At 45.2% G+C, this 25,837-nt stretch overlaps 2 protein-coding genes across 10 annotated transcripts in view; one reads left to right on the plus strand and one right to left on the minus strand.

Annotated features, from left to right (window-relative positions):
• Positions 1-8,093, minus strand: part of Fam219a (family with sequence similarity 219 member A) — a 51,512-nt gene extending 43,419 nt beyond the window's left edge. For 2 of the 7 annotated variants that reach the window (XM_021160085.2, XM_021160082.2), the window contains exon 1: positions 7,639-8,092. In XM_021160085.2, the coding sequence (XP_021015744.1) occupies positions 7,639-7,698 (60 nt within the window). In that variant the 5' untranslated portion in view covers positions 7,699-8,092. Of the gene's footprint in view, positions 1-7,638 lie in introns of all 7 variants that reach the window. The other 5 variants (XM_021160084.2, XM_029476394.1, XM_021160083.2 and 2 more) reach the window with 5 other exon arrangements.
• Positions 8,094-8,256: 163 nt separating this feature from the next.
• Dnai1 (dynein axonemal intermediate chain 1) overlaps positions 8,257-25,837 on the plus strand; it is a 66,736-nt gene continuing 49,155 nt past the window's right edge. The window contains exons 1-2 of one of the 3 annotated variants that reach the window (XM_021159679.2): positions 8,345-8,364; positions 8,462-8,490. In XM_021159679.2, the coding sequence (XP_021015338.1) occupies positions 8,464-8,490 (27 nt within the window). In that variant the 5' untranslated portion in view covers positions 8,345-8,364; positions 8,462-8,463. Of the gene's footprint in view, positions 8,491-8,779; positions 8,831-25,837 lie in introns of those variants that run through there. The other 2 variants (XM_021159678.1, XM_021159677.1) reach the window with 2 other exon arrangements.

The raw sequence follows: 25,837 nt of genomic DNA on the forward strand, positions 1-25,837 counted from the left end.
AGCCTGACCATAATTATACTAAAATCAACCACATAGTGAGATACACAGCTCCCGCTACTCAGTTTTTTGGTTTTTTTCTTTTTCCACAGAATGTCAGTATGTAGTCCATGCTGGGCTGGAGTTGGCTGTGTATATCAAGCTGGACTCAAACTCAAGGGCATCCTGCCTCAACCTCCCTGCTATTGGGATTACAGGTGTATAGCTCACTGTCAGCAACTCAGTAAATTTTTTAAATGAAAACTCTAAGGATTCATTTATTGTTTTTTAACAATTTATCTATCCATCTATTTGTGTGTGTGTGTGTGTGTGCGCTGTGTGTGAAGATGCCCACAGTGGCTAGAAGAGGGTATTGGACCCCCTGGATCTGGAGTTCTAGACAATTTTAAGCTAGCTGATGTAAATTTTGGGAACTGAACTTGGGTTCCGTTGAAGAACCAGCACTCTTAACCAGTGAGCCACCTCTCCAACCCCGTGGGCATACGTACGTGTGGACTATGCACATGCGCACGCCACTGTGTATACACATTTGTATGCATACACATTTGTGTGAGCACATCTGGGGTCAGAGAGCAATGTTGGGCTCGTCTCTTATCACTTCCACTTTACTTTTTGAGACAGGCTCTTTCACTGAACCTGGAGTTCACAGACTGCCTAGGCTGGCCGGGCATTCAACTCTAGGGACCCACCAGTCTATCTCCCCAGTGCTGGGACCACAGACCCACTTGACCAGTCTTCCTAGGAAACAATGACACCAGATTTACTGAGCCACACCTCTGCTTCCTTCAACCAGAACTTTGGGGTAACTACCTTAACCTGATTCCCACCTCTCTTGAGGTTCCTTGTGCAGTTTCCTCAGTCAGCTAAAAGGCACGGTACAGCCAAACCCAAGAAGTAGTTTGTATGTCCCTTCCCAGGCACAAGGTTTGTCTTAGGGTTGTATTGCTGTGATAAAGCGCCATGACCAAAATGCAACTTAGAGAAAAAAAGGCCTATCTCAGCTTACAGTTCTCAGGTCATTCTCCATCCCTGAGAGCAGTCAAGGCAGGAACCTTGAGAGAGGCACTGAAGCAGAGGTCATGTAGGAGTACTGCTTACTGGCCTGCTATTCATGGCTTGTTCGACCCACTTTCTTATACACCCCTAAACCTTCTGTCCTGGGGATGTACCACTCACAATTGATCATTAGTTAGGAAAATATTCCACAGGCTTGCTTACAGGCCAGTCTTATGGAGGAATTTTCTTAAATGTGGTTCCCTACTCTCTGATATCTCTAGCTTGTGTCCATCTGATAAAACAAGCAAGCAAACAACAAAACAGGACAAGGCTCCACCTGCTCTCTCTCTCTGTCTCTCTCTCCCTTGTCTCTGTCTGTCTGTCTGTCTGTCTGTCTGTCTCTGTGTGTGTGTGTGTGTGTGTGTGTGTGTGTGTGTGTGTGTGTGTGTATGTGTATGTGTATGTGTGAATGCATGTGGATACTTGTGGAAGCCAGAACATGTGAGATGCTCTGGACCTGGAGTTACAGGTGGCTGTGAACTACATAACATGGGTGATGAGAAGCAAATATGGATCCTGTGAAGAGCTGCAAACACACAGGCACAGAGCTATCTTTCTAGCCCACCTCTCTTTGCTCTTTGAGACAGAACCTCATGTAGTCCATGAACTCACTATGCAGCCAAGGATGACCTTGGATTTCGGATCCTCCCACCTCCCTTTTCCAAGTGCTGGGATCACGCGTGAGCGTTCCCACATCCACTCTGTGCAGTGGTGAGGATGGAATGGAAGGAAGGTCCCTGCTCAAGCTCTCTGTAGACTGAGGTACATCCCTAGCCCTCCACTTGCTCTTTCCTAGAAGGGAGTGGGGCCCAGAAGCTAATCAAGTTCAAGTAAAGAGGCCTCTACTTTCAATTCCTGTTCAGTCTGGGCTCCCAGCAGTTAAAGGCAGTGGGTTGCTTGGGGCCTATGAATGACTCTGCCTGAACATCAGCTATCATGGGATCACTGGCCTGCAGAGCCACACTGGGGGCATCTGAGAAGCCAAGCCACCTGTAAGAGAAATCTGTTTCTTTGGCACTCTTGCCTGCAGTGAAGTAGCACCAGGCTTCAACTCCAAGTACAGCCTGCAGAGCATGTGAAGTGCTCTCAGAGGAAGAAGGGGTGTTGTCCTTTCCTGGTTGTGGCTCTTGCAGAAAATGCTGTAGCATGCACATACCCATTGTAGAATAAACCAGTGAAAGGGTCTAGAAATACAACCATACAAGCCATAGGACTGCAGATCACAGGCCATAGGACTGCAGATCGCACTGGAAGCCCAGCACTTGGAAGGTGGAGGGGGCAAGATGCAAAGTTCAAAGTCACCTTTGCTTATACTGCGACTTAAAGCCTTCCCCACATACAGAAGCAGAGGTGGGAGGATCAGGAGTTCAAGGTCATCTTTAGCTACTTACTGCATTTGAGGCCAGTCTAGCTTACACGAGACTTTGTCTAGAAAATAATAAATAAATAAATAAAACCCAACCCACTCTGGTTTCTTGAGGCTACCAATTCTCTTCAGTCAGTGAACCAGGCTGCAAGGGAGAAAATTCAGAGAAGCACCTATCTCAGTGACTGCTTGAGGCTGAGGGGTCACTGCCATTCTCATGCATGGTTTTTCAGAACCCCCGAGTCTCCCATAATCCCAGGAGTGGTGCAAAGGTAAAGAGACACCTTTTCTCACTCGGGAGGTAGAGGCAGGCGGATTTCTGAGTTTGAGGCCAGTCTGGTCTACAAAGTGAGTTCCAGGACAGCCAGAGCTATACAGAGAAACCCTGTCTCAAAAACCAAAAACAAAAACAAAAACCCAAACAAACAAAAAAACAAAGCAAAAAAAAAAAAACCCAACAACAACAACAACAAAAAGGGAGACACCTTTTCTGTTATAAGATGTCTCGAAAGCAAGGGTGCAGCTTCCACATTTCCTGAGATGGTTGGTGATAGTCTCTTCCTCTGTCCAAATCCATATCAGAAACCTTGGGGTCATCTGATTTCCTGCTCTCCACAGCACCTCTGAAGAAGCTCTAGATTCTGCCCCCCCCCATATTTGCTTTAGCTCAGATGTCATGTCACTCGGACACCTCTCTACTGCCTTCTCAGCCACCCACCTCACCTTCTCCAACCTCAATCACCACTAGAGTGGAAACCTAGGCCCAAATGTGTTTTCTACAATTACAGCCTTGAATTCATCCCAAATGTCCTCTTGTTTCTTTCTCCACGCCCACTGCCTGGAATCCTGGCCTTTCCTGCACCACTGTCAGACGGATGCTCCCACTCCTCTTCTAAGAGCTGGTGAGAAGTGTTGACTCTGACAGGTAAGCCCTCCCTTACCGCTGGACCAGAGCCCATCTTCAAAGGCACTGGGCCCTTCCTGGTTCTCCCATGGTACTCATTATCCTGCCCGAGGTGCCTCAGACAACCCTGCTCTGGGCGTACTCCTGCAGTGAGTGAGAGTCTCTGTTGTTGATCCCAACACAGCATCTAAGTTCTTTCTTGGTGGTTTTTAAAGAAGAAGCTGTGAATGTAAAGACTAAGGCCCTGGCAAACTGAACCAGAGGAAGATAGAGAGAGATGAGAGATGACTTCTCCCTAGGATCTACCCTTAAACTGAAGCACCAGCTGACCTCAAGGAACATCTTAAAGTAAAGGCACTTAGACCAGAGCGTGTGTGTGTGTGTGTGTGTGTGTGTGTGTGTGTGTGTGTTGTCCACAGTTGTGACTGACTATCTTTGTAATGCTCTCTTCTTCTTTCAGGAGCTCCTGTGGCCCAGTCATTGAGTTAACACCCTGGCAATCCCTTAGAGTCAACAGACAACGGAAGTCTTAAAGTCCTCTTCCAGGTCCAGTCAGAGGTGAGGATGAGAGCCTCCCCTCACGCTCTCAGGATCACCATGCTCACTGTTCATTCTGACATATATCTATGCCATATTTTAGGGAGATATGGCATATATAATATCTTCTTGTTATCATTCCAGTTCATCCTTCCGGAGAGCCACAAGCCGAGCCCTTACTTGTCTCTGCATCCTTATAGTACCAGGAATGGAGCAGATGTGTACTAACTCATGAACTAAGCACATTAGTTAATGGATAATCTGGTTTCAGTGAGGCTAGACTAGCATTCTCTCAAGCGTACAGCAACCACGTCTGTTGCCATATGCCATTCTGAAAGTATCTTATGGCTCTGTCTGAACAGGAGGCAGAGTGTTGCTTGATGAAGTTAAATACTCAAAAGCTCTATTTGTTTTTCTTGCAACAAATCTCTTCCAAGACATAGATGGTGTGGCCGCACCAACCAGCTGAACCGACCACAGGCCAGAGGGCCTGTGCCTGCCACTCATACTGACAACAGCCCAACAACAACAACAGCCCAACCAACAACAGCCCAAATGTTACTCAATTGCTCAGCAGAGCCCTGGGCATCGAGGAGCTCCCCTGGACCCATGAGGTGTGTGGCACAGCTGGCACAGGAAATGGGCCATTCCAGTGTTTCTGGAAGACAGATAGAGCAGGAGCAGAGCCCAGGGACTAGGTCACCAAGAGGAGCTCCCGTTTCTTTCCTAAGGAGACAAGAAGAGACCCTGGGGAGCTCAGAGACAGGCTGAGGTCTGGTTCAGCTGCTGAGATATAGCCAGGCCAATTAAATAATTGCTATGATGAGGAAAGAAGGCAAGCCACGCCTTTCAGGCAAACTCCCACCCCAGACAGGAGGCTCCAGGCAGCTGTGCTAACAGCAGCAGCAGCAACAATAGGGCAGGGATTTCTTCCTCTGCCTCCCACAAGCTGAGAGCTAATGCTTAAATTAGCACCTTGGAAACACCCAGATCTACTGGCTGCACCTTCTCTCTCCCTGCGGCTGCCACTCCCCCAAGCCTCCTTTTCAAGATGAGTTTCTCTTTCAAGTAAAAATAAAGAAAACGATGCTTCTCCTACAGCTCTTCTCCCAAGAGAGGAATAGCCTCTGCGGTCTCTTACTACTGTGGGTGAGGAGGGCTTTTGATGATGGGGCCCAAGACACAGGTCTCTGTCCATACACCCAGGTCCTGAAAGGAGCGTTGGGGCCTATACAAGAGCTGCCTTATCCTTTCTTGAGGTCTAAGGAGGCTGCCCCCTCTGCTCTCGGGCTGCGTACTCATAGAGTAAGCAAGAGAAGTAAACTTTGACTGAACCCTGTGCTCCAGCAGGTCAGGGCCCCATCTGAACTTACGTTGCTAACAGCTGTGCCCCTGGTATCTTGTGTAGTATCTGGGACAGAGTAGATGGTAAGTATTTGGTAAGTCAATGTTCTGAGTCAATATATCAGGCTTCATGCTATTCTTTGGAAGGGAGAACTAGGAACTATTGTTTAAACAGTGAATGAATAGAGACTTCCTAGAGGTCTCCATAAATAATAGCAAGAAGTGGAAGAGATCGCAGGTGAATCTGAGTCTGGGTCCCTAGTTTTGATGGTCTTTCCCCAAACACTCCTACAGAGCCATTCTGCCTTCTACCTCTGTGGTGTGCATCTTGATTCCTTATGACACGCATGAATGTCCTTGGGGAAATGCTACACTGGATTCTGCTGTTCTCAACAGAATAAATAACACTTAAGGAGTTTGGGGTTGGGGAGTGGGCGTGTCTCTAAACTCCAATATGGGAACAGAGTCAAGAAACAGGGTACTGTCTTTGACCCCCTAAGTGTGAGAGACTATATTGTTATTTCTTTAAGATTCCCTCAGCCTTGGCACAGCATTCTCTTGTAGATTGCTTTAGCCTTCAGAAAGGGACACAGGCAGTTACAGCTATTCTAATGAGCATCTTCTCACCACAAACGTCTCTAAACAGACCAAGAGTCTTCTAACCAGGGTTAAGAAAGAATACCAGGAAATAACAGAACCACCAAAAACAACTGCACAATCCTGATGGCTTGATTCTTTCTTCTCTTCCCTTGGATAGCTATTATCTTGGAATCCTCAGATAAGAAACAAGAACTACCTCCTCTCCTAGACTTACTAGGACTCCACCCCTTTCATCCACCCACCCACACATGATCAGCTTAGAACTGGAAGGGCATCCTCGTTTGAAAACAAGGTTAGCTGGAACAGGGAACCTACTAAATTCTAACTCAGCCCAAGGTCCTTCTTTTACATTCACAGAACCAACTTTTCCCTGGAGATTTTCTGGTTCCCAAAGAATTCGGTAGTGACATCAAGGTAGGGAAAAGTCCTGCAGCATCTCTCAGTTTAACGCTGTACAAAGCCCATCTGTTTCAGCGTCACACACCGTAGAAGACACTTGTCTCCAGCAGCACGGCAATTGATTATCCAGCAAACGGAGATTGTCATACTTCCCACCTTGCCACTGTGGTTCACCTTGGCTACTGTGACAGGCGGGTTCCTTATCTAGGAAACTACAAAGCCTACCTGTCAGTTTGGGAGCTGAAGGCCCAAGGGAAGAAGCTATTCTGGGCCACCCTGACTAACACAGAGGGAAGAGACATGGGGAGCCCTCAAGCTTCAGGAGTTGGAGAGCACAGGTCGGCTCCAGCAGAGAGCAAGGCATCCATTACCTATTGGTTCCTGGCCTATCACGCCTCGTTTTAGATCTTACTAGCACAGGCCCCAAGGTGGGTTAAGCAATGAACATGGCCTCTACATTCTTTCCTCTCTCTTCTCTAGGCCAGCTGGCTAGGCCTCTGACTTTCCTACCCATATGCTGACAGCAGTGACAGTCAGGTAGCCTCAGGGCAATGGCCAGCAGGCACCTTCTTCTTTAGGCCATGCCTCCATAAACTGGCATCACCCTCCCCCTTCCATCCCCTCGGCGCCGGCATCGATGACATCATTCCTGCCTGACTCCAGGACCACGGACCGGAGGCAGGATCCCCGCCCAGCAAAGACTCCAAACACGTAGGCCTAAGATGATAAGGGCTCTTCCGAATTCCGAACCGGTCGGCACGGCCCACTTCAGCACAGCTCCACCTCTTATCCTGGAGATACCTTCCCATGGACATCCTTGAGTCTCCATCTCGCCACCGCACACTCTTCCCCTTCCCGATGCCCCCAGATCGAAATGGGGCTCCTCTCTCGAGAGGAAGGGAATTCCCAGGTTCTGCAATGAACCTCTGCCCCCATCAAGGCCTGATTCCTGCTCAGCTTTGCTATATTTATCTAAAGGACCGGCGGGCAGGCCTCTCCTTTTCTAAAGGCCTATTTCCTTTCCTCCTTAGACTGATCTGCTGGCCTCCTCCCTCGCCCTGAGCATCACAGGCCTCGGGGAGCTAAACGCCTTTCTCATCCGACCCCTGGGCCTGCTGCCAAAGATGCTCTGTGACATCCTCCTAAATTGCCCTCCACTAGAGGTGTGCACTAGAGTGCCTCCCTTGGTCCTATCCGACGGCGTTCTGCATCTGCTGACCGTGCCCTCCGCCCTTTCAGGTCCTTCGCTCGCACCGCTGGTAATCTCCCACGGTTTTCTCGCTCTGCAAATCTCCCTCCCCCGGCAAAGCGTTTTCAGGACTCCCTCTACCTTATCAGATGGCGCCTCCTCGCACAATCCCCACGGCCTAGTTCCTTCCCTCCCTTCCAGCGGCGCCCCTCCCGGCCCTGGCCTCTCCGCCGCCCGCCCCCTCACCAGCGGCTGCATCTCCGAGTGCGCGGTGGGCACCTGGAACCGGTCGATCTCCTCCATCATGGTGCCGGCGGGCGAGCGGGCCAGGGGCCGGGCGCGGCCAGGGACGCCGATGGGACCGCGCGGGGCGGCGGCCCCAGAAGCCCGGCAGATTATGCAGACTAGGCCGCCCTGGACCGGTCGGGCGGATAAGCGGATGGAAGGATGGATAGGCGGTGAGAGGCTCGCGGGATGACTGAGACCGGCGTAGCTCCGTGGGGTTGCCTAGAGCTACCGCGGCAGTAGCCCCGCGGAGCCGCAGGTCTTGCCTCGCCTCCTCCTCCGCCGCCGCCTCCTGTCAGCAGCTCAGCCACTGCGGTGACTCTGCAACTCCACTTCCGGGTCCGGGACACCTCCCGGATCCTGCATTATTCATGAGAAGGCGGTGTCTGGGCGCCCCCAGCCCTTCCCACTTGCGGGAGCTCCTTGCGCGGAGGGCGGACTTATCTTTCTCTGCGGAGGCGGGGCTTAGCGGAGCCAGAGGATCCCTGCGCGCCCAAGCTCCGCCTCCTCCCCGTGTCCGGAGGGGGCGCTAGGTGCGCCTGCGCGCCCGGTGCCTGTCGGTTGCTGGGTAACCGCGTCAGGGAGGAGATGATGCTGTTCTACAAGGGCGCGAGGACCCACAACGTCAGCTGTCCCCGAAGAACCCTGGTGACTGGGAATTGAAGTGGAAGAGAGTCTGCACTTCCTGTGTGTGGTCAAGAAGGAGAAACTGCTCCCAGGAGAGGAAGCGTTTTGTAGGTTTTTCAGGGTGTGAGGTGCTTTTTTTTTTTTTTTTTTTTTTCAGCAATGCCCTCGAAACAGATTCGTAAGCAGGTAATGTCTTACTGTGGCCTGCTGTCTTCTGAAGACCTCTGACCTTAACCGCCAGTTATTTCCTGTTGACCTCCAACCTCTCTTGTGACTCCTGGTTTGTGTTCCCACTGACATGATTTCTCCTGTTCTCTCACAAATCCTGCGCTCCTCTCCCCAATTTTCCTGAACCCACAGTCATTTTACTTTTAACCGAACCTGGTTTTTTCTTATTACTACCATCTCTTCACAGACCCATCTTGTCTTGTCTTCGCCTCTAGTCTCCTAACACTCCACTGAGTCCCTTCCTCATTCCCCTCTCATTCTTGTCCCAATGGATTTTTTTATTCAACACTGCTGCATGGTCAGTGCAGAGCTAAGTAAGCGGGGACATTTGCCATGTGGGAACTCAGAGAGGGGGGCATGAGAACTGCACAGGAGACACGGAATAGAACAGATCGTGTGCAGGAATTTGGAGCAAGAAGTCAGAGAGGAAGAAAAAAAAAGACCCTTTTTCTAACCATGTTCCCTGCCCTCCAACACAAGTCTCCTCCTTATAAGACCCTCATCCACTTAGCCTTGTGAACGTTATGTTTCTCTCACCTGGCAAGATGTCATCCCTTCTCACAGGAGAGTTGAATTACTCTCCGAATCACCATGCATGATAAGCTAGTCTCAGGTTCTCAAGGAGCATTCTGCGATATAAAAGAATGACTCTGTCCTACAGAAATTGCTTTTATTTTCTAATGTCTAGCAGAGCTTCTACTTAAAAAACAAACAAAAAACAAAAATGCTTTTCTATACTTAAGCCTAGGTATATTGAGGCTTGGAGAGCAAATCTGTGCCCATGATATCTAAGACTTCACATATTTTGGTAGAGATTCTTGTATAACAACCTTGAGCCTTCTGCTTCTTTGACATGCGTCATCTACAGCTGAAGAACCGATCAGTCTTAGAGCTCTGTAGGCATTGAGAGGCTGTCTCTCCTTGTATTGGTCATGCCCTGGTTTTATGTTGAGGCGGAATTGTGATTTGAAACTCTTGTTCTGTGCTCAAGGGAGCCGACCCTTAATTTATAGGCAGTTTGTTTTAAGTTGACATTACCAAGGTCAAGCTAGTTAGATGTAATAAAACAGACCCTTTTGTATGCTTCAGGTTTTGATAGAATTGTTATACGAATACAATGAAAACATAGAATATGTCCTCAATTACAAGAAATCCCCTGTGCCTTAGTCCAGTTGAGTTCCCCTCCCTCCTGCCCCCTCAGCAGTGGTCTGCTTTCTGCCCCCTCAGCACTGGTCTGCTTTCTGCCCCCTCAGCACTGGTCTGCTTTCTCTCACCACAGATGATTTGTTTTCCTGTTATAGTTTAGACAGAATGAGTTTCTCCAGCCTCCTCAGGTGAAACAGCAGTGGCTAGCTACATTGAAAGCAGAGAGAGGCGAGAAAACCTAGACCAATGGGCCCTGCATGTCTGCTGGAGGGAAGGGGTATTTTAGTACAATATAAATACTAGTGTGTTGTAAGGAAAGGCTAGGTTGTGCTTATCATGGTCTTGTCTCACTGAGATTCAATTTAGATCAATACTAAGCACTAAAGTGTGGGATAAGCGGGGCATGCTTGTGACATTGTCTCTGTCTTCCTTTATAACAGAGAGCAGAAGTGTGAAGGCCTTACTCCTGGGGCTGAAGGGCAGAAAGGCATGCAGGTGGGGGCAGTAGAGAGGCGTCAGGGAGGAAGGAGGACAGTAGGACTTAGAAGCTCATCCTGGTTAGGAAAGGAAAGGAAAGGTCAGGATTGGGACAGGATGGAGAGAAGCTTAAACTATTTGTTCCTGTCACACCGATGAACAGGGTCTTTTAGTGCTTTTGAAGTTCTCTCTCCTCTCTCTGTCTCTCTCTGTCTTTGTGTGTGTGTGTGTGTGTGTGTGTGTGTGTGTGTGTGTGTGTGTGTGAGAGAGAGAGAGAGAGAGAGAGAGAGAGAGAGAGAGAGAGAGAGAGAGGAGGTGGCTGCTGAGGCCAGAGGCATCAGATACTTCTGGAGCTAGAATTATAGATGGTAGTTAGCCACCCAAAGTAGACCCTGGGGATCAAACTCGGGTCTCCTGCAAGAGCAGTGTGTGCTCTTAATGGCCAAATCACCTCCCCAGATCTGCTATGTATGCTATGTAATATTTTCTTGTGCCCTCAAAGTCTCAAAAGTCTAACTGGGTTCATAGGGCCCAGATGTCCCTGAATGGTCCTGTTATCACTACCCAGTCTACTTCAGACCTTACCATTAACTTTGTGAAAACTCTCCGACCAGCACTCTGACATGCTCTCTCCCTCTAGAGTGATATCCACAACTGCTTTCTGCTCTAGGCCCTGAAAATGCTCCTGCTCCGTGGCCTTTCCTGTCTACCCACATCTGCTTCACCTTGCCCTGCCTAAATTTCCTTTTTCTTTCTTGTGTGCCTGTTGAGTTTAAACATAGCATTCATATTTTCCTATAAAAGACTAAGCCCACTTTCTGAAAACAGAACAGGGTGACATGCCTGCCACTGCGCAAACTTTGTTGTAGCAATGATCAAATCTGGATTCTTGCTCATTGTTGATCTCTGTAACTTGGATAAAACCTTGCATATATTTAATTATGAAAAGGAGTTGGTTGAATATTAATCTGAATGCATGAGCTCATCTTTGGGAGTTTTCATCTGAGTGTGTTTGATGGGTAGGCAGGAGGGTGTGCCTGGAATGGGAGTCATCGCAGGGAGCTTAAGTGGGGCCTGGCAAAGAGGAGATGTGTGTGTAACATGTTCTTCTGGGTTTCTCTGTGTGTGGCTGCTCTCACTGCAGGGCTATGTGCATCTGTGGCTTAGATCCTTCTGAGGTAGCCACTGCAGCTTATGCAATAACTGCAGATGGTCTGTCTACTCTGTGCCAGGTGCTGCCCTAGGTACTGGTGACACAGAAAGAAGTGACACAAATTAAATCCTTGCTCTCATGGACCTTATCTTCCACGTGAAGGTAACTTGTCAAGAGAGGAATAAGTAAGTAAAATGCATGGTGCATTAGGTGATGGTAGGTGCCAGAGGAAAGACAAACCAGGGTGATGTCGTTGGGCATTTAGGGGGCCAGGTGATTATAAATTAAATAAGGAACTCAGAAAGAGCCTGACAGAGGTGAGAACAGAGCAAGGGATTTCAGGAAAGGCAGGAGGTTGGCTGGGATGGGGGGAGGAGGGAGGAGGGAGGAGGGTGGGAAATCCTCCAGAAGGATGGCATAGCAAGTGTAAACTCCAGAGGCTGGGGCCCACTCCTTGTGTTCTGGATTGGCAAGGAAGGGAGACAAGTAGTAGGCAATAAGGTCGGGGAGGTGCCTCTGGCCTGTCTTGCCTTTACCCCCCCCCCAGAGTTAATCAAATAACTCACACCATATTAAATCAGTCATGATGAAAACTCCATGAATCATAATTTGTAATTAAAATGCATGACTGCCAGGCACCATAAACCATGACCAGCTCCAAACATCACTGGTAAGTGCCCCAGTAACAAAGCGTCCTTCCTAAAAATGGTGAGCATGCCAGCTAACTGTGTGTTATGTGCAGGGGCTTTGCAGCGATGCCAAACATTGCCTGGCAGCCAGACTTCTTAGTAGAAAAACCAAATTAGAGTCTTCTGTGAACTCCAGTTAAGAGCTAATTTTAGTTTATGACTAACAAATTTTAGTACCCTTTATAACTCAGTTGGTTATCATTAAAAGGGAGGGAAAAAAGTCTGGGGTTTGCACCATTTGCTTATAAAAGCCCAAGAAAAGGGACTTCAACTTTGTGCCCTTACAAGAAACCCTCCTGGGGTGACACTCTCAGAGATAGTTATCTAGATGAAAGGTGACCAGGCAGGGGGAGGGCAAGAAGAGAGCATTAGGAAACCAAGAATCCTCTTCTTAGGCTTTTCACCTCATCCCTGTAAATCTCTCAATTAAACCACTCCCACTCCCAAGCCCAGTCTGTGAAGCTACTCTACCCAATATGCTGCAAAACTCATCCCCACCTGCTCACGCCCTTGCAAAGTCATTCTCTACAGAGCATCAAAAAACAAAACAAAACAAAACAAAACAAAAAACCACAAAAATCGAAAAACCATTTTTCCCCTCACCAAGCATTAGCACACAGCAAAACCTTGCTTTAAAAAACAAAAATCTGGGCCAATGAGATGTGAGAAAGGAGCTTGCTATCAAGTCCGAAGACTTGAATTCTACTATGAGAACCCACATGGTAGGAGAAAACCAATTTCCAGAGGTTGTCCTCTGACCTCCATGAGCATATAGTGCCATAAACATGAGTGCATGATGCACACACACACACACACACACACACACACACACTTATACTTGGACGAGAACACACACACAAGTACATGAATAAATAAATGTAATTTGAAACAAAAAACCCAAATCTTTTCAAACTGCCAGTCTAATGAGGCTGTCCCCCATCAGAAGTCTTCAGTGGCTCCCTAGGATTTATAACTCAGAGCACAGTCCCCACATACCATTCTGCTGTCTCCTTCCCTGTTGTTGGAGAAGACAGAGCTAAAGTTCACCTTCTTCATCTGTATGTGTGTATGTGTGTACGTATGTATGTAAACATATACATACATACACACATTATCTATCTATCTATCATCTATCTATCTATCTATCTATCTATCTATCTATCTATCTATCTATCTCGGTGCTCTGCGCTCCTTTCTTCCACACTACGCATCATGCATCATGGTTTGTAATTAGTCACCTGTTTGTGTATTGTTGTATGTCTCTCCTGACATAGTATGCTTGTTAGAGCAGGGCTTGTGGGTGTTTTTGTTTGTTTGTTTGTTTGTTTGTTTGTTTACAGCGGGTTTCTCAGCTCCTAACAGTGACTATCAGGTCAGAAACTTTGTATGAATGACTGAGTGTTGAAAGAATGATGGAATATGGTGTGTGTGTGGGGGGGGGGGGCAGGTAGGTACCTTACCATGTTTCCTCACAGCAACTCTGGGGGAAAAAGCAAAACCTGAGAAAAATGTGAGCGTTTAAGGTATGAACAGACACATACGAATCCAAAATGGAGAATAAGAAATAACCAAAGAAGTGAGAGGATGGTGAAGTCAGGGTAGTTCATCAGCTGCTGTCAGCCATGTGGCCTGCTGCTACAGTCAGTGGTGAAAGCACTGAGACATGGCCTTCAGATGCAGTGATTAGGAATTCATTAAGGACTTTGCAGAGAACAACTTCAGAGGTAAAAGCGAGACTGTGAACTAGAAGGCAGTGAAGACCATATGGGCAAGGATATATTTTTTTAAAAAGATGAAAGTAAAACTTGAATATATTAAGCCCTGTGGCAAAGGATCCGGATGGAGAGAAGTTGAAGATAAAGGAGAGAAAAATTGAATTATGACTTGATCCAAGACTCCGAGAAGGTGGGATGGGATCAGCACAGACAGAAGGAGGGATGCTTTGAAACAAGGGAGAAAAAAGGGCGCATGCCAATGATGATAATTTTGAGGTTTCGTGGCAGGAAGTTGAGAGGGTTTTCTCTTCTCTTCCCCTAATAGTGTTACGGAATTCCTTCTGGAAGTGATAACTAGAAAACAAATTTTGCCAATGGCTGTTCCATTTTGTTATGATTACAGTCATGCTATTTTCAGAGTTATGGTCTGAGGTTTGTCATGCGCAATTATCAGATTACAAAACAGCTGTGAGTGTTTGAGGCCAGAACTCAGTCCCCTCCCCCCCCACCCCCCATTCGCTGTGGAGCCGAGCACATTGTTAGTATTTGGGACATGCCAGGTACTTGAATAATAATGGCATGGGGCTCTCGGGCTTATCATTGGGCTTTGCAGCCTGCAAGCCGATGATGAAGAGTAATGTTGGCTCCTTGGCTCCAGCTGTGAGCAAGCCGCATGAACTTGTTTCCGCTGGTTAGGAATGTGGATAGCGTGCTCAATCTTCCCAGTTCTCGAGCACTGACAGGGTGGTGTGGGAGAAGCAAAGAATGTAGCTGTTGATCAAACTTTAGTTCCACTCCTTTGAGTTGTCACCGTGCTTTGGATTTGCTGGGGTTTAATGTCCTTCATTTTTCTTGCCTCCCTGCTTTGCGAGCCCTTGGGAATAGGAACCAGCTCAGCTTTGTCCCCTTAGCTGTCATCCAAGGCCCTGAATCCTGGAGACTGGGTGAAATGGTTAGTGGCCGAGTGAATCAGGACATGAGTGGCTAGCAGACGGTGGAAAGGTATGTGTGGCAATTCTCTGAACACAAGTTCTTTCTGCCCACAGAAGCTGTTCCTGCCACCCTTATCCTCACAGAAGCAGGCCAATCCTGAGCACCAGAAGGAACCCTGACTCGGGTGTTTAGCTTGGGCTCTCCTCCCATGAGTACTTACCTTATATGCATTTTCTTATTTACTTGTTCTTTCCATGTATCATGCATTAAGATCCATCCCTGGAATATAAATGGACCAAGTAATCTGTGGGTCCTTGAATAGACAGACACTTATGTGTATACCTCTTGCCTTCATAATAATGATTTTATCCTCTCTCCCCAGACTCCCCAAGCCATTTCTTTTGCCATTATAGGCTTAGTAAATTCTTAGGAATGTGTATAGGTGGCTTTTTTTCTCCCAATAGGTTTACAGCCATATAAACCCACTGTCAACTGAAAATATTGTAAGCCAAATGCATTTACTACACATCGCTTACCAAGCATCATAGTTTAGCAACACAGTCCATTGTAGAGTGTGAGCTATTCACCCTTAAGGTCGCTTAGCTGACAGGGAGCTTTGTCTCACGGTTGCTGCCTACCATTTCAAGAAAGTATACCACATAGCACTGGCATAGGAAGGGAACAAACTTTCAAGTATTGCCTGTGCTGAATGCATATCACTTTCATCATCCTAGGTTGCAAAGACAAGTCAGAGCATCATAAGTCAGAGGCTGTCCATAGTGTAGGCAAGTTCTTTGAGTTGTAAAGAACAGAGCATCTCCCAAGTTGGCTCAAAATAAGACAGGCAGGAAAATGCACAGAGTGTTTATGTGTAGGGCCGTGTATGGTCTCATAAGCGTATAGCTGGCCCAGCCTGGAGCTGGAAACCATTCTGCAGCAGATGTAGAGGCCCGTGGCTTTGTCCTTCTCTCAGAGCCTCGCTACTTCTTTTAGTAACTGCTCTTTTTTTTCCCAATCAGCCAGTGTTTCTATGGTCTCTGCTCCCTCATAACTTAGTATTTCTAGTTCATGACGCCTGCTCTGGCTTCCTCTGTCGCATGAGCATGCCATCAGTATCTCAGTCTCTCTGTGGCACCAGCTCAGACTCTTAGGGAAGAGGTCTGACTGACCTTAGCCTAGTCACTTTCATCCATGGAGTCTGCATCAGGCTCTGTGAGGAGTCCAGGCTGGAAGCAGGCAGTTTCCTCTAGAAAGAGTTAGTCATTTTTTTGTTTGTTTCTTTCTTTCTTTCAATGTAAAATATAACTTGGTTTACACTAAAATAACTTTTTCATTATTTCTGGTAAATCTCTTCTTTCTCATGAATTGTGCACAAAGGAGCCTCAGATTTCTTCTAGTCCAGTGCCTTCATTCAGGGCTGATATTTACATTACAACGGTTAAGTCCTTTGCAAAAGCCTTTACTATAGAACCTAAAAAAAATAGCACATATCTGTAGTGAATTTTAAGATACCATATACTTTCTATGTAACTTGTAAAGATGTTACTGTAGGAAACTTGCATTCTTCCTACCATGAGGCAGTTAATTCCTGACTCCCCCCTCCTGATACTTTCTTGATCATGGCATGGGTTGTGTGGAGCAGAAGACAGATGCTTGAGGAGAGCGCGAGCATGTGAGGGAGAAGCTGTGGCGATTGGTGAGAGCAGGCAGAGGCTTTCAGGCAGGCTTGTAAGCATATTCACAGAATTAAAGACGCCGCTGTCTTAATGGATGGACAGACAGGAACTCTTAGCAGAAGCATAGAAACAACAGGGAAATGCACTACCAGATATGAAAATTTCATTTGATGGCCTGACAGCTATCACAGTGGACTGTGTTGCTAAGCAATGCATTTGGTATCTTAGGCGCATCAAAAGCGTTTTGACTCACAATGTGTTTATCTGATGTAACCCTGGTAGAAGTAGAGGAACATCTGTATACAAACATACCTTCCAGTTTGCTAGGCCTATAGAGGTGCATTCTGGGTACATGGATGAATGGAAATGATCCAATTTGCAGAACCAGAAAGAAACAAGATTTTTTAAAAAAGAAGCTATAGTAGTAACCTGTGGGAATATGTCATGTGTATAATTGGAATTTGTATGCTGTTGGGATACCAGAAGGAAAAATAAAAGAGGAAGAAAAAAATCTGAAGAGATAGTTTCAAAGTTTCCCCAAATGATGGGAAACCTTTGGGTTGATGGGGAACTGAGTGAGCCCAAGCAGGTTACGTACAGTAGAGTCAGGTCTAGCTCCCTAATACTCATGGCTTTGAAGACCAAAGATGAAAATGAATGCATTCATAGTCTGGACTGTGCTCAGCAGTTCCCTGAGGACTGTCCTCAGAGGGGCCTGGCAAGCACCTTGGGGTCCTGTGCTGCTGTAGAGTATTACACCTCTAGTTGCCTTGAGTTGGAAGCACTTCCTGGGTCAGGAGAGCTAGTTCCCAAGAATCTTCTGAAGGTAACCGGACCCTGCTCTGCCCCGTGCCCAAAGCACAGAGGGAATAGAGTGAAGAGCTGGCTCTTGGCCTTGGCACCCTGCACCCTTCCCTTTTGCCTCAATCCACACATTTGACACCTCCCAGGAAGCCATTTTTAATCTGTGCAACTCATGTTCATCCTAGCAGTCTTGTAGTTTTTTGCATATCTGGTTCAAATCCCTATTAGGAGAGAGAGAGAGAGAGAGAGAGAGAGAGAGAGAGAGAGACTCTGAGATGTGGGAGTGGGGAGAGAGGAAGACATATTGCTTAGAGAGAACAGTGATATAAATTATGTATTACTTCTCAATGGATTCCAGACTCAATGCAATTATATATTTAAAGCACTGAAAGAAATTACTATTAACCCAGAACTCTCTATCCAGCACCTCTCAAGAAAAAAAATAATAGGACCAGTGAGACAGCTGAGCATGAAAAACTCTCACTATGCAGAGCTGATAACCAGAGTTCAGTTCCCAGAGCCCACAGTGGAATCAGGGAACTGACTCCCAAGAATTATCCCATGGCCTCCATATGTGTGCACTCACACACACACACACACACACACACACACACACACACACACACTGATAAACAAAAATGATAATAAAGGGTCCCTCATAGAAAGTATGAAATACATTTTCAAAGCTGAGAGGATTTATTATCATTACACATCAAGACCAAGGTGCACTGGTAATAGGACGCATATTGGTAAAGGCAAAATATAGCTTCCCCAACCCTTCTATTAATTTTTAAATGGTATGTGACTGTTTAATGCAAAAGTAATTACTATTATTGTTGTCAGGTGGTACCCCCAATGTATGTGGAAATGAAATGTGTGACAATATAGGGGAAGGCAGTGGTGATAGATAGGATTATAACGTAAAGTTATTGGAAGTGGGTTCAGTGATATATTCCTGTATTGGTGGTGGAAGTTGAAGGCCTTGAGACTCTGTCTACAAAACAAAGCAAAATTCAATATTGTTGCACTGTGAAATGGTATGCTATTTATTTCTTAGTAGAACAGTTATCGCACTGGAGAGTGCAAAGTGGTCTGATGTTCTTTCCTGTTATTTTGTGTTGAGACCATCTCATATAGCCAAGGCTGGCCAGAAATTGTTCTGTACTCAAGGCCAGGCTTGAACTCTTAATCCTCTATTCTCTCTATCTCATGGGCTGAGATTACAGGAGTCTACTGCCACACCTGGTTTAGTGTGTTATTCTTGGCAGTTGATGTGTGTTGTAGACCTTCCAACAAATACAGGCATATACACACTACAAAGCAGCACAGATGAGAAAACCAACTAAGAACCTGAAACAGAATACTAAAGAAAACTTTCAGTTAACACACCACACAAAAGGAAAGAACCAATAAAAATCAAATGGAGATAAAACAAAAGAGCATCCCACCTCCCCCTCCACCATACACCTCCCCATCCCCAAACATACCTCCCCTTCCCCCCTCCCCTCCCCCCAACACCTCCCCACCCAACACAGGAGGACAGAGTAAAGGCCAATCAGTACCTTCATCCAAGAAGTAGAGTTTATCAGACTAGGGGGAAAAAGCCAGGCGGTGGTGGAGCACACCTTTAATCCCAGCACTTGGGAGGCAGAGGTAGGCGGATTTCTGAGTTCGAGGCCAGCCTGGTCTACAGAGTGAGTTTCAGGACAGCCAGGGCTATACAGAGAAACCCTGTCTCGAAAACCAACCAACCAACCAAACAACCAAAAAAGAATTGACAAATCATGGGGCTGAAGAGATGACTGAGGGATTAAGAGCATTAGCTGCTCTTGCAGAGGTCCTGAGTTCAATTCCCAGCACCAACATGATGACTCACAACCTTCTGTAATGGGATCTGATGCCTTCTTCTGGTGTTCATGAAGGCAGAGCACTTATGTACATAAATAAACAAATCTAAAAGAAGAAGAAAGAAAGGAAAAAAACAGTTGGCAGTCATAAAGATATCTAGAGAAATAAGTACAGAGACAGAGATTTTTAGCATTCTTCTCTGACTGAGAGATACAGAAAGTCTGAAGAGCACTGTCAACTAACTTGACCTAATTAACATTTATAGAACATTACACTTAAGAACTGCAGAGTGTTCCCAGAGATCAACTGTACGCTGAGATTGAAAATAAGCCTTAATATGTTCTGAAAGATTGAGCTCCTACAGATTCTATTGAAATTTAATATATCCACCGAGGACAAAACATTTCAGCATAGGTTAGGCAAAATAGAGTTAAACAATACATTTAAAACGAGTTAAACAATATGTTCAGAATTTCTAAACGTTAAAGAACATACTTCTAAATGATCCATGGAACGAAAACAAAAACAAAATCCACAAGAGAAATTACCTTAACAGAAGGCATAAAAATATGTAAAGTTGTGGGGTGCTGTGGAGTGGGGCTAACCAGAAATGTATAGCTTTTAAAATGCTTTATTAGAAAGGGAGAAAGGTTTAAGATCAGTTTTCTAAGTGTCCACCTTAAGAACATAGAGGAGGGCCGTGGCGGGCTGGAGAGATGATGCACAGGACTGCAGAGTACCTGCTGGCCGCCCATCCAAAGGACCAACTGCACTCAGTTCATATCAGCACTCGGCTCATATCCCCGCTTCTAACTCCACCTCTGGGGAATTAAATTCATGCAACAACACACATGACACATAAATAAAAATAAAATTAATTTTTAAGAAAAGGAAGAGACCAGGGAGACAGCTCAGTGGGTTAAAGCACTTGTCAAGCCTGGTGATCTGAGTTCAATGCCTGGAACCCACGAGGCATCTCCTGACCTCCACGTGTGCTGTGACCGTAAATACAGGTTAAATATAACAGTATTAAAGAACACAGGAAGAAGATAAGCAAAGCAAACCTAAAGTAGCTGGATCAGTATTTATATGACATCCCATGTTTCTATGACAAATTAATTTATTTTACCGTTTCAGAGAAACTCAGAAAGAAAAGAGTTTAGTCAAGTCAGAAGTTGGTTCTTTGAAAAGAGTAATAAAGTTGATTTTTAATATTGCTTTTATTTTTGACATTATAATACAATTATATGGGCTGGTGAGATGGCTCAGTGGGTAAGAGCACCCGACTGCTCTTCCAAAGGTTTGGAGTTCAAATCCCAGCAACCACATGGTGGCTCACAACCATCTGTAACAAGATCTGACTCCCTCTTCTGGAGTGTCTGAAGATAGCTACAGTGTACTTACATATAATAAATAAATAAATCTTAAAAAAAACCAATTATATTATTTTCCCTTTCCCTATTCTCTGCCTTAAACCCACCCATGTAACCCCCTTGATTTCTTTCAAGTTCATGACCTGCTTTTTCATTTATTGTTGTTACACGCATATACACATATACGTATATGTCCCTAAGTGCAGCCTACTCGGTCTGTATAATGTTGCTTGTGTATATGCAACACGATTTGGTGTTGGATAACCATCTGGCGTGCTCTTCTCTGGGAAAACTCTCTCTCCTACGCTCAGCGTTCCTTAGTTGCCTGTTCTTTGTATGGAGCTGAGGCCTGGAGGTTTTTCCACTGCTGTCTTTGGCTTGTCTGTTGGTGTCCTTGCTCAGCTCACGTTTACAGTCGTGTCAATGAGACTTCAGGTATGTAGTTCCTATGTTACTGTGAGCTTCTCATGTTACTGTGAAACTACAATGGACTCCCTCATTTTCTGGATCTTTCTGTTCCCCTATTCCACAATGTCACCTGAGCCTTAGCTATAGAAGTTGTTTTGTAGATGTATCTACCTATTGTGACTGGGCTCTACAACATTGATCTTTTAAACAAAAACTATCAAGACTTATCAAGGTTTTTAAAAGATAGAGTAGCCATTATCAGGTCCTATAGATATTAAATGGAGAGCAGGAGATATTATTAACAAATTTATGCAATCAATTTATCAATATATATATTTATATATATACAAACATCTTGAAAAATACAATTCACCTCAACTGACATAAGGAGAAATGGAAAATACCCCTATATATTAAAGAAACTGAATTCACAGTTTAAAACCTCCCCCTAAAGAAATTTGAGATGTAAATGCTTAGAAACAAAGAACTCGAGGCTTTCTGGGCTTGGCACATGAACTCCAGCCACCCAGAGAGCTGAGGAGGGGGACCGAAGGTCAGGTCCAGCGTGGACAATGTAGTACTAATCTGTAGTACAATCCTGTCCTGAACAAAATAGTACTAAGAAAACATGACAAAACCCTGGTCTTACATGGCATCCTTTTTAAAACAGAATATGGTGTAGCATGAGCCTGGTAGCAAAACCAAGCTATTATACAAGAAGAATATTACAAAGTGATCCTTCAGAAACATCAGTGCAAAAAAATTGACAAAATATTACTAGATCTGTTCCAGCAATATATCAAAAGAATAGCATATTAGACCAAGTGTGGTTTGTCTCCGGAATGTTCAAGAACTCAATCCAGCTCAACGTTAAAAAAAAATCAAAGTCTTTCTTGACATTAACAGAATAAAGGAGAAAATTCATATGGTGGCATCTCTAGGTTCAGAAAAAATGTTGACAAATACAGCATCCATCCACTGTAGATTGTTATAAGGGTCAAATTGGAATGTGCACTCAAAAATGTGTGGCAAATTGAAAGATGCTATGTAATACAAATCATTTTCCTCCCTGTGACACCCTGAGATTTGCAGGCTATTTTCTGACAGATGCTTCCGGGCCAGCACAACCCACTCTTCACTTATTCACGAGGAGCCCTCAGAGGGAGCCTGGTGCCTTGCACAGCACACTGTGCTGTAATAATAGCAGCTGTAAAGCTACATCTCTGCTGATAGCCGAGGGCTTCCCGGTGCTGGGCCCTGAATGGGTATCCTACCCGTGCTGTCTTGTTCTTACGTCAGTCCTATGAGGAAGGCACTAATCTCCACTCTACAAACAAGGGACTGAGGACTAGACAGGATCATGTCCAGTGGCCGCATACAGTGTGCAGAGAGTCAGGAAGGCAGCATGGTTCGCTCTGGAGAGCTGTCTGCTTTTCTCCATTTATTCATTCACTCATTCATTCCATCACTCACTCAGTCATTCACATTCATTCAGTCAGTCACTCATTCATTCGTTATTTATTGTGTATACATGTGAGTGTCCACGAAGACGTCCGAGGGTAACTCTGGGAAATCACTTTTTACCTCCCATCATGGAGATCCCAGAGTCTTCGGCTTGTCCTCAAATGTCTTTGTCTACTGAGTCGTCAGCTCAGCCTTGAGCTCTTACTGTTCAAACTAGATACTGCTTTGCTTTCTGCACCCATACCTGGGAAGAGGCACGTAGAGTTGGCTTTTGCCCTTGGGGGTTCCCAGGGTGGCTTGGGCTGAGTTTTTATCCCTCTCTCTTACACTCTGGGTTCTGGCAGCAGTCCTTTATCCTCTGAGCTATCTCACTGGCCCCACAGACACAAACACTTGAGTTAAAAAGATATGCCTCCACTCCTGTAACGCTTTTTTCTTTATTATTTCCTTTTCCTTCTCTCTTTCAATCCTTTTTTTTCTTTCTTACCTATTCTCTCTTTCTTTCTCCTGTTAAGCTTCACACTTAGCCCTGTAGCTTTTTGTTTGTTTGCTTAAGAATTAAATGTTTCATTTTATTTTTATATTTTATTAGTGTACAAATAATTAGGTTTTATTATAGTATTTTTTCGAACAAAAATTGTCTTGGTTGTATCTCTTCCTCTTCTTTTTCCTCATCTTCTTGCCCTCTCTGGTGCCCTCACCCCTACCCCTTCTTCCCATACCTCCCTGCCCCCCTGCCTTCACTCCCTTCTGCTTCCAAGTCCCATATGAGCTTTCAAGGACTGCCTCCTTTTATGTCTTGTTCCCCTTGACGTCCAATCTAGTTTCATAGTCTACATCCATTCTGTTTTGTTTTGTTTTGTTTTCCGAGACAGGGTTTCTCTGTATAGCTCTGACTGTCCTAGAACTCACTCTGTAGACCAGGCTGGCCTCGAACTTAGAAATCTGCCTGCCTCTGCCTCCCGAGTGCTGGGATTAAAGGTGCGTGCCACCATGCCCGGCTACACCTTCCCTCTTACCACCAAAAAATAAAAAATAAATAAGAAAAGACAAACACTTAAATGCAGTACATTGCTGGAGCTGGAGTTAACACTGGCTACTCTTGCAGAGGACCTGGGCTCTGCTCCCAGCAACCATGTGACACTTTACCACCATCTATAACTCCAGTTCTGGCCTCCACAAGCAACAAGCACAGAGTACACACACATACACACACGAGTGCATGTCCAAAGAACTCATAAATGTATGAAAAAAGTAAGAAATACAAAGAAATACATTGTTAAAAAAAAAAAACAGTGCCTTGTGAACTACCCTCACCATGCTCTGAAATGATAATTCTTTCTTAATATATACACACTATCCCACTGAATTGCTAAACTTTGCTGTATGTATGTTTTGTAGGTGTGTGCATGCAAGTGGAAGCTAGTGGCCTACCTTAGGTGTTGCTCTTGGGGCAACCTGTTTTTGGTTTTTGTTTGTTTGTTGTTGTTGTAGTTGTAATTTGAAGTAAAGTCTCTCTGTGTAGCCCTGGCTGCTCTGAAACTCTCTTTGTAGAACAGGCTGGCCTTGAACACAAGAGATCTGCCTTCCCTTGCCTCCTGACTGCAGACATGAGAGATAGCTGTGGGTAGTAGGAACTGAACCCCTCTGTTTGGTTATGCATCCAGCCTTTAATGGCTGAGCCATCTTTCTTGCCCTGATTTTATATATATATATATATATATATATATATATATATATTATCTATATTTATATATATCTGAGAGATTTTATACATATATATTTATATATATTATATATATTTGTTTTTATATATATATATATATATATATATATATATATATAATATCTATTTATATATATCTGAGAGATTTTATACATATATATTTATATATATTATATATATTTGTTTTTATATATATATATATATATATATATATATATATATATATTCTCTCAGAATCTCTCATTAGGACCCAGGGCTCACTGCTGTCTCTTCCACTCTAGTAAAAGACCACAGTCATGCACTACCGTGCCCTGTTTTTTAATGTGCATTCTGGGGATTGAATTGAATCCACAGTTTTGCACACCAAACACTTTATGGGTTGAACTATAGCCCCAGCCCCAACTTGCTTCATTATATTTCACTGGGTGCTTCTTGATGAATATTTAGCAGTATTGTAATAATGCTGCATGTGCATTTGACTTGCAAAGTACCCAGTTCTCAGGAAGTAGGAGGCATAAGATGTATGTGTAAAGTTTCTATGAGAAAGACTCACATGAGATTACTGAACTGAGAGGTATATGAATTCTAAACATTTTAAATTTAATTTTATGTGTATGGAGGTTTTGTTTACATGCAATACTTGCATGCCTGGTGCCTGTGGAGGCCAGAAGAGGGCATAGACCCCACCTTGAGATGGAGTTTACAGACAGATTTGAGCATCATGTGGGTGCTGGGAACTGAGCACCAATCCTCTGGAAGAGCAGCCGTGCTCTTCTGCTCTCAGCCGTCTTTCCAGCCCTGGGATAGATGCAGTTTTACATTTGGGTATGATACCAAATTGCCCTCAGAACATTGGCATCAATTCATTTGCTCAGAACAGTGTGTGATGGTGCTCATTACCCTGCATAGCACTGTTCCCAAACTCAAGGCCTCTCATTAAACACTTACTGTGTGCCTTCTGTGCACACTCAGCTCTGGGATTTAAAATGCACTCATTGTAGCTGGATTAGGATGTGTTGGTGAATTGCCATTCCTTTGGGACTGAGAGCTTCTACTTTTTTAGAAACTGAAGCTGCAAGCTGGTGAGGTATTTAGTTTCAATTTAGCTTAATGGAAACCTGTTAGTGAGTTTTAAAATAAGGACCAAGACAACTGGAATGGTAAACACAGTTCCTTGGGCCCTAGGAAACAGTATCTGGGGTTTGCATGCTATGAAGAGCCCCTCTTCCTAAGAACAATCATGTTGCAGCATTGACTTCTGCAGTGACACATGAGCTGTTGAAGCTTGCCATTCCCAGAGTGGGTGCTTCCTAGTAGGCAAAGGCCCATCCAGACCCAACCGGGCATGGCCCCAGGCAGAGCAGGTTCCACACACAGGAGTGTGTTGCTGCCAGCCATCGTATCAGACAGGCTCCACAGTCTGTGCATCCGTTCACTGAATCCTCACCACAAACCTGATTGCCTGAAAGGGAATTGCTATGAGACATGTTTTAAAGACAAAGACCCTGAGGTTTGGAGAAGACAAATATTTTTCCTAGAATCAGAGTCATGGAATTAGCCTGCAACACAGTGGACACTCAAGCTAAGGCTGACTTCAAAGCCCACACTTTGTCTCCATGGCTCCATCTAATTGCACCCCCATTTTAAAAATGATAAGGAATAGCTTTCTTCTCCTTCTCCTTCTCCTTCTCCTTCTCCTTCTCCTTCTCCTTCTCCTTCTCCTTCTCCTCCTCCTTCCTCTCCCTTCCTCCCCCTTCCTCTCCCTTCCTCCTCCTCCTCTCCTCCTCCTCCCCCTCTTTTTCTTTTTCTTCTTCTTCTTCTTCTTCTTCTTCTTCTTCTTCTTCTTCTTCTTCTTCTTCTTCTTCTTCTCCTCCTCCTCCTCCTCCTCCTCCT

This window comes from Mus caroli, chromosome 4 (genome assembly GCF_900094665.2).
Source record: "Mus caroli chromosome 4, CAROLI_EIJ_v1.1, whole genome shotgun sequence".
NCBI lineage: Eukaryota > Metazoa > Chordata > Mammalia > Rodentia > Muridae > Mus > Mus caroli.